At 40.1% G+C, this 15405-nt stretch overlaps 1 protein-coding gene across 3 annotated transcripts in view; it reads right to left on the bottom strand.

Moving 5' to 3' along the window:
• Positions 1-5605: 5605 nt before the first annotated feature.
• The window catches only part of mtss1lb (MTSS I-BAR domain containing 2b), an 89184-nt gene continuing 79384 nt past the window's right edge, over positions 5606-15405 (bottom strand). For all 3 annotated transcript variants that reach the window (XM_084353032.1, XM_084353030.1, XM_084353031.1), the window contains one exon: positions 5606-15135. In XM_084353032.1, the coding sequence (XP_084209158.1) occupies positions 14258-15135 (878 nt within the window). In that variant the 3' untranslated portion in view covers positions 5606-14257. The remainder of the gene's footprint in view (positions 15136-15405) is intronic.

Genomic DNA, 15405 nt, shown 5'->3' with positions numbered 1-15405 from the left:
TTTTTTTTCAAGGCATTGTGCTTCTGTAACACACACCTAGTCTCCAGAGATTGAAAGTATAGCCCTGAACAGTGGTAGAAATGATATTCAGATCCTTTACATAAGTAAAAGTAGCAATTCCACACTGGAAATACTCAACTACAAGTAAAGGTCATGTAGCTTGTCATGTAATGAGGACAAAGTATGTAACCCACTGGTATAGTATGACTGTTTTGTTTCTTTTTAAACTTTTGTTTGTGTGCTTTAATTTGTCAATGATAAGTTCATATGACATTATACTTTGTATTGTTCAACATATATTCATTGTTGATTTTTTATTTTAAGGGGATTTGTTGATGGAAATAATAATGAGGAAAGGTCTTCAGCATTTTTGCATATGCAGCCACTTAATTCTTCCTTTCTGCGACATATAATACTGTATGTAATTAAGTGTCATCAGCAGAGGCATGGCAAAAAATGCATTCAAGAAAGTGTAAAGGTTGAATAAATGGGATCAGGGATTTGAACCTTGCAAATGTAACTTATTTTCATAATTTGCCGCAAATGGACACAACATAGAGTATGAAAGGGTCACAGTGCAGAAAAATACTATGAATGTCATGATTGAATGAGCTGTTAATATCAAAACATCATTGAAACGTAGAGTATGTCACATACAGTATCCCCAGTGTGTGCTGCCTTTCTGTTAATAAACCATGACAATAAGTGCGTCTTTTCAGTATGTCACTCAGCAGCTCGTGACAGTGGCGATAACACTGAACCACACCATTTAAACATTTAATTAGAGTCTCAACATGAGAAGAAGCAGCATACAAGCAGCATAGACACACACCCACTCACTTCTCCACCGTTTCAACTGAGCATGCACGCACAAGCACACACACTCAAGACAGTACATCAGGCTTACAGTCTCAAGCTGCTGCGAGTTTGAATGAAGCATGCCTCCCTCAGATTAATTGTGGCCCACTTATTTTTAATTAAAGTTTCTTTGTGTGGTTCCATGCTGGTAACGTGGGAGTAGGTGTTAAGTAAAAGAAGTCTGTCCTTGTTCTGTCAATGTGTTTTAATCAAGACAGGGTTAGTTCAGTTACCTATAGACTATTCACCTTCTCTCAGCAGTCGATGGGCTGCAGCAGCAGTAGCTTAGCAGTTTTTTGCCGGAAAAGTGAAAATAAATCTTGAGAAGCAGACATACTATAGAGTAAAACATAATGAAAAATGTTTTGTTCATTTTTATGGATTAAGTTCTACTTCATGCTTGAGGAGTCATTGTCTCTTAAACTCTTTTTGTATGGAGATTTTCTTTTACATTTACTCATGTGTTCATACTGTAAGCTCTCAAAGAAGTCCATTCATTTCAGAGCAAGCAGAAAGTCAGGCAACCAGAGGACATCAGCTGACATGTTGGCTAAAGAAAGTGTAGCTTGTCTGCCTGTGTCACTCCTTCCTGAACAGCTCAGGTGTGTCTGGATGGAAATGGCCTGTCCATAAAGTATAAGCAGCGTGTAGTAACTACTATGTCTGCTTCAGACTGGCTCCTGCATGGGCAAGATAAAAGTCTTGGGCGCCCCCTACCAGCACATGATACACTGCATCTAATTCCTCTTCAATTCCCTCATCTCCGCCTTCATGAGTGATCTACAACTCTGTTGTGGGCAATGACCTGGAGAAAAAAAAGCAAATTAATTCCAAGTGTCCACTAAGGTGTGAGCAGAACCTGTTTAGTTTCTCTGTTCTTGTCACCCTAATCCATCTCTGTGTAGTTGGTTACTTCCAAACGAGAATTGAACAAAGCTTTTTAAACACTCCATCTGTTTTATTTTATCACTACATTTTCGCTATTAATCATGTAAGGGTTTTTTAGTTTACATTTACACTGTTGCTCTTTGGGATTTCAGCATTAATGCATGCAAATAAATTAGTTTTGTTTCAAAGAATTACCATAATAGAAAAATTGGACTGTGCAAGGTTTAGTAGACCCCTTTCAATTACAGAATGCCTGATCATTAAAGTTACATGACTATTGCAATAGTACAGTGGTAATTTAACGAACAGTGGTTCCCAACTGTCTTTACTTTTTCCCCTTCAAAGCAAATGAGTGTCTATTTACAAACTCTTGATGTATAATATCTGTAAACTGTGGCCAAAGTCAAGTTGACTCCTGGCATTGTTTAGTATTCAGTCACCTGAGGAGGTAAATCTATCTAGTGTTCCACTTTAAAAAAAAGCAATCAGACAGATAAAGAACAGAATTTAGAGAAGAGAAATATTTTTGGATCATCATTTGATACCCAGATAAATAGGTCCAGACCCAAGGTTGTGACTATACACTTTCAAGATCACTCCACCTGCAACCTGCTACATAAGCAAGGGAACCACTTAAAGGAATAGTTCACTCTAAAACAAAATTCAGTCATTATCGACTCACCCTCATGCTGGTGATAAGTCCGGTGTAGTTTCTCATTCCTCAAAGTGCAGCTGGAGAGGTGGTTCCCTCCAGCAGGAACAATCCATATAACGAGCGTCAATTGTGCCCGAGAGGAAAAGGTCCATAAAACTACACAAAAACTTTGTAATATTCCTCCATACTGCTCGTCCGCTGCAATCCAAGTGTCCTGAAGTGGCGCCATCCAGAGTTTACTCCAAACGACGTCATTTAGTACATTTTTACAGCCTAAACAGTCACTATGCTATGTTTACACGGAGGCACGCTCCACGTTCACGCAAGTCTCCCTGGCAGCCGATTGCACTACGGAAGCCTCGCCGGACAAGATGAACGAGACTCGCGATAGATACACACCGGCATTTACTTCCTGCTGTGAGTTTCAAAGTTTCAAATGACCAGTGCAGGGCTATGGAAGAATTATCCTATCTTTATTCAAGAGCGTAGATTTTCAGTTTGAGAGCATGATTTCATTCCTTTTCAGTGACATAGCTCCTTCTCGCGCTCAGATTTATTCTCCTCGCACTCATATTTTCTGCTCGCACTTGGATGTCTGCTGCTTTCTTTCAAAATGTGTGCTTGAACTCAAAATGGTTTAAAATGCAAAATTTGCCATTGGCCTTGACCACTCGACCATCGTAACACGCTCACTTACATGGTGATGTGAGTATTCATACTATATAACATATTTCCGCTAATATTGAATAAAAAAGAGAATCTAAACTATGATAACTCGTTTTACGATTACTTAAGAATAATTATACATAAATATGCTGGCGTCTTAAATAAGTGACGATTCAAATAGCTGGCTAATATGGTAAACTGGTGTATTTTGAGAGAAGCAGTTTTACAAACAGACCATATACCCGCCCCTACGGAGCACTCAAAAAAGTGCAAAGGAACGCACCCAAGGCGGCATCCGTCATTTGATTGGTCCACACTCTAGCTGTCCCCTATTGGCTGGTGAAACACAATATTTTGAGCGCAAGGAGGGACAGCCTTGAGTCTGAGCAGACTCCTCAACCTGAGAGGAGGTGCTTGTTCTGAGTGCGTGCACATTAGTTTTGAGCGCGCATACTTTAGATCTGAGCGAGCGCAGGACATATTTGAATGCGAGCGCAATTTTTGAGTGCAAGCAGAAGAAATGTGAGCACGAGCATGTGATTTTTGAGTTCAAGCACACATTTTGAAAGAAAGCAGCAGACATCCAAGTGCGAGCAGAAAATATGAGTGCGAGGAGAATAAATCTGAGCGTGAGAAGGAGCTATGTCACTGAAAAGGAATGAAATCATGCTCTCAAACTGAAAATCTACGCTCTTGAATAAAGATAGGATAATTCTTCCATATGCAGGCAGAACGCGCTTGTGTTTGTGTGTCACGCGGTCGCTCAAAACAGGAAGTAAATGCCGGTGTGTATCTATCGCGAGTCTCGTTTCAGTTTCAGTTTAGTTTATTTGAAAGGGACAATGCACATTAATAAACATTGTATAAAAAAACATACATGTAAATGCACTCGAATTAGCTTAAAAAGCTAGTTTTCATCAATTGTCCCTTTGCCAGTTTGTACAAGGCAACCTTTAAAAAGAACGTTCATCTTGTCCGGCGCGGCTTCCTACTGCAATCGGCTGCGAGGGAGACTCGCATGAACGCGGAGCGTGCCTCCATGTAAACATAGCATAGTGACTGTTTAGGCTGGAAAAATGTACTAAATGACGTCGTTTCAAGTAAACTCTGGATGTCGCCACTTCAGGACACATGGAGGAATATTACAAAGTTTTTGTGTAGTTTTATGGACCTTTTCCCCTGGGTCGCCACTTATGCTCGTTATGTGGATTGTTCCTGCCGGAGGGAAGCACCATGGGTCTCCAGCTGCACTTTGAGGAATAAGAAACTACACCGGACTTCTCATCAGCATGTGGGTGAGTCGATAATGACTGAATTTTGTTTTATAGTGGACTATTCCTTTAAGTTACTTCAAAGTGGGACTGTCATGCTCATAAACAATGTAACATTAGCTAGCTAATGTTAGCAACAGAGACATCGGCAAATGATTGACGAACGATTGACACACTACCCCTATGTGTGAAAGCGCAAAAGGGCTGAGTGGTAGAGGACAATGTGTGTATTGGGACTTGGCCTAAGTCTCCGTAAATAATGTCAGTGCTGTATTAATGTATTCAGTTATTGAGAACACCAGCTGAATACATTTGCATACAAATTGAGTTATCAATATAGATTCATTTCTTTTTTGATCACAGCGCTATTATTTGATCCAACTTTGAGGAGCCACTCTCAGTGAGGTGCAGACCAGTGTGAGCTTCAGTGCCCTCAATTGTGAAAGATAAAGAGATAAAGATAAATCTTGTCTATGAGGAAGTAATAGAGTTCCCTCAGCTGGTGCTCTGTTCCCTTTAAGATTATTAAGAAGTAATCCAAAAAATGTTTTGGCAAAGAGGACTTTAATTGTTTTCCTTTTTTTTGAGAATAATTGGATTTCTTTTAGTAAAAGGAGTTGAGAGAGAACTCAGAATATCCTTTATATTGACAAATGGATCTTCAACATTTTCACCATTCATGGAGTGATTGTATTTGTTAAAGAAAAGTCTGAGAAGATGATTGCAACATTGTATTTTTGTATTTACAGTATGTTCATTCATATTTTTCTTGTGAATGTGTCTGTATAAGCTAAAAGTAAATATAGTATTTTTTATTGCATTTATGATGCATATCATGATAATGTTGTTTTTGGTATCTGTGGTGAGCTACAAGCCACATAGATAATCAGTGGAGTGGATATAAGTGGATATAATTTTTAATGAATTATTTTAGTATTGGTAGTCATCACTGACTCAGTCACATTATGCCATATTTTTATTTTAGATTTATTCTATTTAACACTGTTGTTTTAACACAAGGGCCTATATAGTGCCTTCACAGAACGTTTTCAGTGAAAGTATCAGTTAGTACACTGTTAGTAATTCTTAGGTTCATTGACTACACTTAGCCTCTCTGCTCCACAGTGGCTTTAGAAGGCATACAGACAATTCACTCACCCATATTCACTCACTTCTCTCTGGGTACAGTATCTACTGAACTGTGTGGGATGGGTCAGGACCTTGACCTTTGTTTATTGATTAATAAGATCCACTTCACACATCAGCACACAGTTTAAGTACAACTTTTATTAATACTGGAATCATCACAGTGCGTTTTGTTACATTAGCAGTGACTAAAGTTAACAAAAAAAGGGTCAATTTTACAAAAAGGAAGACAGAAAAGAAAACCTTATCATCAGCGACAGAGGCGAAACAACCTTAGAAATCAATTCACAATAAATTAAAGAAGAAGAGCGGAAGAGGGGAGAGAAAAGAGAGAGAAAGACAAGACCACAGTGCCTGCAGGGCTAACCGGGAGGGAAGAGAGGAGCAAAAGATCCGTTTGTACAGAAAGATGAAGCAAATGTTGACTGTCACAATGTTATCCTTTGAGCAGAATTGCCCCTTAGAAATGATGTCAGCGCTTCAGTAGTGAGTTGTGGAGAGATTTCATTGTAGAGTTCATAACGCGGCTGATGAGGACGAGGAAGAGAAAGAGAGCGAGCGAGCAAGCGAGCGAGAGACACTATGAGTACTGGAGTACTGACAGAGAGACATTCAGTTCAGTTACGGTGGCACCAGGAGGCCACTTTGGCCACTCTGTTCTGCATGGCTATAGGACAGGAAGTTGCCCCATGTTTCATCATGTTCCTCTGGAGGACTTCAGTGGACCACATAGCTTCAGAGAATCTACCTTAGTCATGTTAGCTTCAGGCGAGTGTGTGTTTGTGTCTGCGAGTGTGTAGTGGGTTTCTTCAGTATTAGACAGCAGGAAGGATTGACAGATTGTGTGTGGGAGGTGGGAGAAAGGAACAGTAGGGGTCTTAACGTGTCTACATGCATGCACACACTCGTGCACACATACAGAAAGTACACATTCAATATAACCTGGGCAGATGGCTAAAGGAGCAAATTCACAATACCTCTTTTGGTCTGATCATAAATACAACACAATCTGTCCTTCTGTGACCAGCATGGGTCCTTTGTATCTGAATCAGTCAGATAAAGAACTTCAGCATGTTCATTTCAATTATTTCGAATTGGTGACATTTCATAAAGCTTATTTTAGGACATACAGTAAGTTTGCAGTGTATACATGCAGGACATCTGAAGGGGACCAAAAGATGCTGTCTACACCACAAACAAGGCTGTTGTCCACAAAATGTCCACGTAGATTTCTAAAACTGTTCATACTGCAAGCAAATGCTCACAGTGGAAGTCATTTCTTATATGTAACCACGGAATCATCTCAGGTGCAGACGGCAAAACCTGGCTGTGTTTCTGCAAACCAGTGATACATTCACATTTGTTTGTGTAATACATACCTTGTACAATTTGTGTCATATCATGCTCACATTACATGTTTATGACTGACTTCCATATTGGGCGGTATAGAGGGGATGGTGGTGGAATTCAGCTTGGCGATAAGGCTATCAAGCCAGTGACCACAGTTCAAGCTGCGTTTCAACATTTGCAAGTGTGAAACCACTGGATGTTTGTAAGGAGACCTCGGGACAGTTCTGTCTGTGACAAAAAACTGATATTTTTAATGAGATGTCGGGACAAGCCAATACATGATCTTTTCCTAACCCTGACCGAGTGGCTTTTGGGCCTGAGCCTAAACAGATCATAAGAGCAGTGGTATCACAGTGTGAACGTGAAAACTGAACCTAAAGTTGCAACATACAAAAATGCAAAATTTGAACATATTCGTGGTTTGCAGAAACATACGTACATTTACTGCGATTGATGACTTCCTATGTTGGAAGTGATTTTGTTTGTTTTAGGACAATCATATTATCATTTATTATTTAATTTCCTAAACTTAAACTTCTGCTTAAAGTAAGACATATTTTTGCTCAGACAAAAAAAAACTTTAATTCATTGTTGATAAAACAAGTCCTTGCTCATTTCAATACGACGAGGGATTGGTCTGGTTTTACCAGTAACTAATGGCAAATAGTGTTAGCAGATTTAATTAATTTTGCTGCTACTGAGCCAGCTTTTTGACTTTTCAAATCTCCCCTTTTTATGCAATAAATCTTAGCATTTATCTTTATGCTTTAATTATCACTTGTGGCCACAGTGGCAGCTGTTTAATAAAAACTGCAAATTTAACAGAAGTAGCAATACTCTTTATTTGTTATGATACAGTGTTTACCAATCCTGCTCTTTACACACCAGCATTTTTCTTGTGACAGCAATGTGGATGAAAGCACCCCCTGCATGTTGAATTACTGCTCTCACTTCCATCTTGTAGGTTTCTTTGACAGAAGCTCACCAAGACACCATCAAAGTTATAGAGGCTGCCTGTGAGATGATGCCAAAAAGATGTCTTTAAAAGTCTGATCAAAATTAATTAAAATGTAATCAGCACTGAGAAGAAGCGTCAGACCTCCAGCTGCTAGCCTTGAAACCAGCTTATGTTACTGTGTACAGCAGGGAGAAGTTTACCCCAGCTAATGCTTCCAGAGCTTCTTTGAACAGCACACCCAGGCCCCATAATGGTACACCCGTTAGCCATTATGCACACACCCACATTTGAAACGTGGCACATACTGACATACAATAAACAGACACACATAGAGCGAGGGGAGGGAAGAGGGTGAAGGGGAGATGGACAGAGAGAGAATCAGAGCTGAAATCATATTCACTGTGGACTGCTGAAAATAAAGACTTCATCAGGATTATTTTTTCATTAGCTTTGATGGGCTGCGAGGCACAAAGAGACCGCATTCAGCCGATGGGACTCTCACCATGACAAGTGTTGTTTCTAACTTGTCAGCTAGATGGCATCCCTGTGTGTATGATGCCAATCAGTGGATGGAAGTTGAGAAGAAGAGGAAAATAATAGAGAGGAAAAAGAAAAGATGGATACATAGATGTCAAAAGCCTGTGATCAGAGGAATATGGAAATTCAGTTTTCTTTTGCTTTCTCCATTCTAGTTGGTTAAAGACAATGGTGCTGTTGAGTGTCCACGTCTCATTCCTTCTGTGGTCCCAACATCTTAAAAAACTAATCACCAAACTAATCATTAGGTTTTCAATAATCATTGAAGGAATAGCTCAACATTTTGGAAAATGTGTTCTTTGTTTTTTCTCTTCCTAGAGTCTTGTCACCTGGGGCAACAAGCTGAGCCCGGCAAAGAAATAATAAACCACATTACCCCCATGAAACAACAGTTTGTCGTTTTTAATGGGAATGAGTAAGTACACCGTTATCTGTATCTTCATCTGTACATTAACGGGTGGGCCTAAACAGAAAATGGCTGGAATTAACCAGACGATCTTAATACAAGCTTGAAATTGATCTGGGTTGATCAGAAGTTGCTGTCTTACAAAACAGCCTCAGAATTTAGCTTCAGACCAAAATGATCACAACAGTAAGAGAACTATTTATTTTTGTTTATTAACTTAAATGAATAAACTTTTGTCACCTACCCAATGAGAATTTACATCATGAGTACTGATATTGATACATTTTACTTGGATGATACTAGTACTCATAAAAAGTGCATTGTTATATCTGCTTATATTTGGGGAAAGCCAGGCTAGCTGTTTTCCTATAATTCCAGTTTTTATGCTAAACTAGCTAACCATCTGATGAGACCATTTGTATGAGAGCGGTACCAAGTAAAGCGAGTATTTCCCAAAATGTCAAGCGATTCCTTTAACACTTGACAGTCTACTGAGCTCATATTAGTTATAGGTACATACTCAACAGCACTATAGTCTGTCAGGCTAGCTGTATGTATAGAAACAGACTTTTCTGAAGTCATTACTGTATTTCAACTTTGAATTGAGTATGTTTATTGTATATAAGTGTACATAAAAATAATGCATCATGTTGCATGTTTGTATTTATTTTTGATGTTGTCTAGCTCACACGCTAGCCTTGCTGTTGTGCAACAGGACAGGTAATAGCAAACCAAATTAAAATGTAGTAATGTCACTGAGAGCTTAGATGGGATATTTTCAATCAATCAAATTATGAAATTATTGTTAAATAAGATCTTACTTTTCACGGTGCTAGTTCCTTTTGGACATACTGTCGTTATGACAGTGTAGTTCCTTCAGTTGAGGGAGAAAGACTTTTTTTGTGTGTGTATTGTATCATTTGTATATGTGTGAGTGTGTGTTTGTGTGTACGCACGCATGCCTGCACGCATGTAAATCTGGCCCTTAATGTATGTTCCTACAGAATTGTAGCTCCCGCCTTGCCCATGTGCCGGTAGGCCTACTTCTACCCACATACACATACACTCATATTGACACATCTGTAGCAAAGTAGTTATTTCAGCTTGTTCAGACAGTTAGTTCAGTACACAGTTAAATCAGCATGTTAAAAAAAAGACATTATTGTTTAGTTAGATAACATTTTGTGCTGTTAACTGGGCATTTTAAAGGAAAATAGCAGTGTTGTATCTTCTCACATCTCACACATACATCATCATTTAGAAGCAGCGTGTCTGTTCTGCAGGGCATTATAAACCCTTTCATCAAGCAATAACTTACTGTAGAAAGCTGGCAGTGAATTCAGTTGTTTCAGTTTGCACTAAACATACAGCTCATACACATTCAGACTAGTAGAGTCGGCTCTAGCAGTGTCCTTGGAGACGTATAGACTTAAAGGATCTCTAACTCCAAATCATACTATCAGAGCCATGCAATGTGGAGTAACACAAGTACCCTCAAGTGGAGAAAACAGTGGTATTTTCTTTTAACACACCCACTCTGGAATATCATTGTGAATGTACATACATGCACACTTTTCTGTATTGCTTTCCTATCGCTTAAACTGGGCACTTCCTTTAGTTGTACAGGAACAAAGTTCTGACATTGCAACAGTTCAAGCAATTCAAAAATGCACAGTTCGATGTCCTTAACCTCGCAGTACAATCAGCAGACGTACGTATATTCATGTACAGTGTGACCTCGACGGGCGGTCTTACATAAACGCTTCAGATGAACATTTTCTCACCCAAAATAGTTTTTTTGGGGGGGATGGAGTCCAAGCCCGCTGCTTTCCCCTTCCACCCTCTCACCCAGTCAGATTCAGCTGATACAACACACAGCATCCACATGTGAAAACACACATACAGAAGTTCCCCCCACACAGAAACATAAAACAACCCCTGCCGAAGCACTGTTTCAGAGTTCAACAAAAACAAAGTGTGCTGGCAAAGAGGGAGACAAGGTTTAGAAATTGCAAACATTCTCCTCCCTATCGCTTTAAATTAAATCATCATAAGTTTCTTTTTAAACAGCCACAAATATGTTTAAAACAGTGCTCTATTCAGGAAAAACAAAAAGAAACAAATCAATAAAAAGAGCATTTCAGAGCGCTGATGTCAGCGGTATATTCAGGTCACTGCTAAGAGCGTACAGACATGATGATGAAGAGTTTACTAGCCTACAGTTCAACAGCCAAACAAGGACACACTCACTCTCGGCCCACACATCCTACATCCGTATGTTACACAGTTTAGTAGTTTGTGTTACAACTGGAGTTTTTTCTTCTTTTTACATTAATTAAAAGTAATACTAAATATTCAAACAGTACTGCAGAATGAAAAATAAAATAGAATAAAATAAAATGAATTATTTCATGTAATATTTTCTAACAAACCTTTATACCAAATCTGTATGCCTGATTCTCATTTACAAGTACAGCACATAGAGTAAATATTGTTTGAACAGGCAGTGAAATGCTCATTCCACACATGTTTTCCTCTCTCTGCCAGCTTCAAAAGTCTCATTTAAAGCCTTCTGCTACTTTGCCATCAGTGAGCACATCATACAACACCTTTCTTACATCTCAATGTCCATAAATAATTCTCTCATACAGCCGTGTCCTAAACTGTTTGCACTGAACTGAGCTGAACCATACAGGGGTAGCCTGGTGAATGTTTCTGTTCAGATAGTAAAGGAGGAAGGGTACCACTGTGTAATAACCATCATTAACAAATGGTAAATTGATAGTTATTTCAATTTTAGTTAACAACAATGAAATGCTTTATAAACCATTTGTTTAGCAAATGTGTATTGTAAAGTTTCAACTGATGCTTATAATACTTTGTAAATGTTTAATAAATACTGTGTAGTGTGGGTTGTTCATCTATACATTTTCTGGATTGACATTATAAAGTTGTTTATAAACCTTTACAATTGCTTAATAAATTCTTTATAAAAGAGTTCATTGGTTATTAAAAGTTAAATAACTATCAACTTAAGTTTTATGAATAACATATTTACCAATTAATAATGGTGGTTATTATAAAGTATGAAGGAAGGTTTTAACTCAAGCGAACCTGGGATGAAAAGCTGTTTTTCAGCTGTGTTCAAGGCTTCACATTGCTTTCTCATAATGCAAAAATATAAATTATTTATGGGTAAGAATATATTTGCAGATAAGCTGGTGTGCTGATATGTATTTACACATGAACACGAGTGATGATTACTCTGTAATATACAATATTCAGGACAATACAGTCCTACAGTCCCAATGTTGAAAACTCCAGAGCACATTCATGTCATTATCCAATGAACATAATCTACATGTGCAAATACATTTCAAGTCCATTAAACGCAAATTACAAGGAAACATATTTTCTTGCGTCCTGTACCTTTACAATATCTATGAAGGCTGAAGGTTTTAGTTTAATTTGCCCAGGTTTTGAGATTTCTGCCTTAACCCCAGTACAAGGGAGGTGAATCAATTTCTGCGCACAGTATTGTAAAATGCCATTTGATAAATCTAACAGTATGTGTAATGTGTCTTTTCTGAAACAGTGTCCTTGTTACTCTTGATAATCCATCAAATGTGCTGTGAACATTTCCAAGAGAACTACAACAAGGTCTGTAGATGATCAGGAGTATTGGAGCCTCTGGGAGGACACATGTAGCTGTTGAAATCTTACATGTATTTTTCAATGCTGAGTACTATATTGTAAACCTGCATGGTTATGGGGTCGAGGCAGAAATCTCAGTGACAGATATCCAGACAAGTAAACCATTTGCATGGCTAGTGAGACAATATTTTTGTTTGTTTGTTTGTCATTTGGATAAACTAACCCATTAAAGCCTATATCCAAAAATAGTATTTGACCTATTTGTGCAGTGTACTTTTTGCATTATGGGTTCAGTCCTTCAGATAGCAGTGCAACCAGTGCTTCAGTACCATTCACAATCCACAACAGCTGATGGCTTTCAGAACCCTGAAGAATACCACCGTCCAATCTATTTTTAGATCAATATTTTGCTCTACTTTCTTATCCCATCTCTCATTTGACCAATCACTCCGATTCCACCAGCCTTTATCACTTCCTCTTTTTCCCTTTCTGTCTTCGTCTTCTACAAATTAAATAATTTCCTCAGGACGCATTCTTTTTGGCAACTATCTCTCTCACGTTCACTCTCCCTATCATACAGCATGACCACAGCAACACCTAGTGGCTATTGTACACACTCTGCCACCTATCAAAGTGCTTACAGTTTTTCTTTTTCGACAATTTGAAATCATTTTTTTCAACCAGAAAGAGACAGGGACAGGGAGAGAGATGTGCCAGTATGAATTCACAGTCAATGTGTAATTTTGCATTCCTGATGATTGCCTGAATGTGACAAAGGAGAACCTACAATCCTCCCATCAACCCTCTCCTTGGAAACAAGAAAATAAAACACATTTATTGCTCCATTTCTGATTTAACATTTTCTCTCTGGTTCTAGAAAATATATATGAATATATCTATACGCCTGGATTACTTCTCGTAACTTCTCGTACAGTGGTAAGAAGGTAAATGACGTCACGATATAAACAAGAAAATACACGCACAACACACAGGAGAAAAGCCCTGCCCTCATTGGGTAACCAGCTGTCCTGCAGCAGAGCTCTACCCACCCCCCTCACACACACACACACACACGCTCACGATTCACATTTGCCCACATGCATACACATGAATGCACGCGCACACTACACACACGGAGAGAGAGAGGGGAAGGGGGCACTAGCACGGTTCAATGCCAACAGTATTTTTTTTAAGACTCTTTTACATTAGGATGAACCAGAGGAGCCCTCTGGCTTGTTAGCTCCCCGTGCTAATACCAAAGCTTCAGTTCAGTGGGCTAATAAGTACAGTATGTTGCTGCTGAGACAGCCTGGGTTCAAGTCCAGCTGTTCACATGGCACTCTGACCCCCCTCTCTCTCGCCCCCACTGGCCCCTCCTTCAGTCATTAGTCACTCATCTGGGATTCGACAGTCTATTAGTTGGAGAAGAGGATGGGGAAGGGTGTAAGTTGGCAAACAGAACCCAGTCTTTCTCTCCTTCTTTGCCTTTTTTTGTATCTCATCTGTTTTTCCTGCGAGTCTTTCCATCCCTGGGTGAAGGTGTAGAGAAGACAAACATGCGTCCAACACACACTAGTTATAGTGGCCAGCTAGGAGCCTGTCAATATTCAGTATTTAATTTTTAATTGTCATCATGGGTTAACATTATTAATGTTATTATTATCATTATATTATATATAATTTACTCTAATGATGTCTTTAAATTTATTTTTTTCTGTATCTTTTTGTTTTTATTCATCTTCTGTTATAGTATAGCTTTCCCTACATGGTTAAGTTTTTGTGTATGTACTAGGCGGTTGGGTTGCACCATACAACACCTGACTCCCTATTGGCTGATGAGTATCATCCTCTTCCTGCTTCCCCTGTAATCACAAGATGCGCGGTGCCGAGCGGTCATTGGAGACGGTCTTGCGAAGGCGCACTCCTCTCCTGATGGTGGTCAACATGTCACCGGACCCTTCTGCCCCTTCTGTCCCTGTCTGAGTGTCCCCTGTGCCGGTTGGCTGTAGGGTCGGGTCATCGGGGAGGGCGGGGAAAGGAAACTGCCCCTCCCCAAGGGCGTGCGCACTGGCTACCAACTCGCCGATCTTCTCCACTAGGCTGTGCCGATTGGCAGCGATCATCTGATCCTCCTCTGATCCAGCCCCCGATCCTGTTCCCATTGCAAGGCCATGCTGCTGGGCGTAGACCTCTAATGCTGCCCCTGATCCCCAGGCGGTGTTAGGCAGGCTGAGGCGCTTCGGTGACGCCTTCACATAATCAAGCGCTCCCTGTGCATCCTCAACTCCAGTGAAGAACACACACTCTTCACTGCCCACACGCACAGGCACCCCACCTGGGTGCCCTCCACCTGCGTACCCACCACCACCAGGTGAATGTGAATCTCCAGGAACAGTGGGGGTCTTGACAGGCACAATGGGTGGTCGGATGGGGATGGGCCCTGCGTTGGACAGTGTGCGCCTCACTCCCGGTTTGGTAGACGGGGTTCGGCGGATGGTGGCAGTGCCTGGAGTACCTGCTCCACCTCCACCAGCTCCACCAGGTTGTCCTGGTATCCCATGAGCCCCTGGACCGAGAACCCCTGTGGGTAGTCCGGCTGTGCTGGCTGGCCTCTTGGTCTGGATCATGCGGCGGTAGTTCTGGGCAATGTTGGAGTGACGAGGAATCGTGGAGGACTTGTCAAACTCTGTCTGTCCATCGGGACCTTCAGCATCACCGTTCACAGAGTAGCAGTCATAATCTGAACCTGACGTGGGGGGAAAGGGTAATTTACATTATTTGGGTGGAGTATTTGTATAAAGGATAAACCAGCCGATGATGCATGAACACATTTAATATTATTCAGTTTCCTCTTGTCACCTCCCAGCTGCTGTCAAGGAAGCTGTTATGATGCACCTGTCATACACTGTGCTCGCTGCTTGGATGGATACTTAGATTATCACGTTGCTTGATTTTAGCAACACAACACTCTAAAGACAGGGGTTCTGGTGCAAGTGATGAAGTTAATTAAAGATAA

Source organism: Pagrus pagrus (genome assembly GCF_965226575.1).
Source record: "Pagrus pagrus genome assembly, chromosome: 1".
Lineage (NCBI taxonomy): Eukaryota > Metazoa > Chordata > Actinopteri > Spariformes > Sparidae > Pagrus > Pagrus pagrus.
This window is presented reverse-complemented; position numbering and strand designations above follow the sequence as displayed.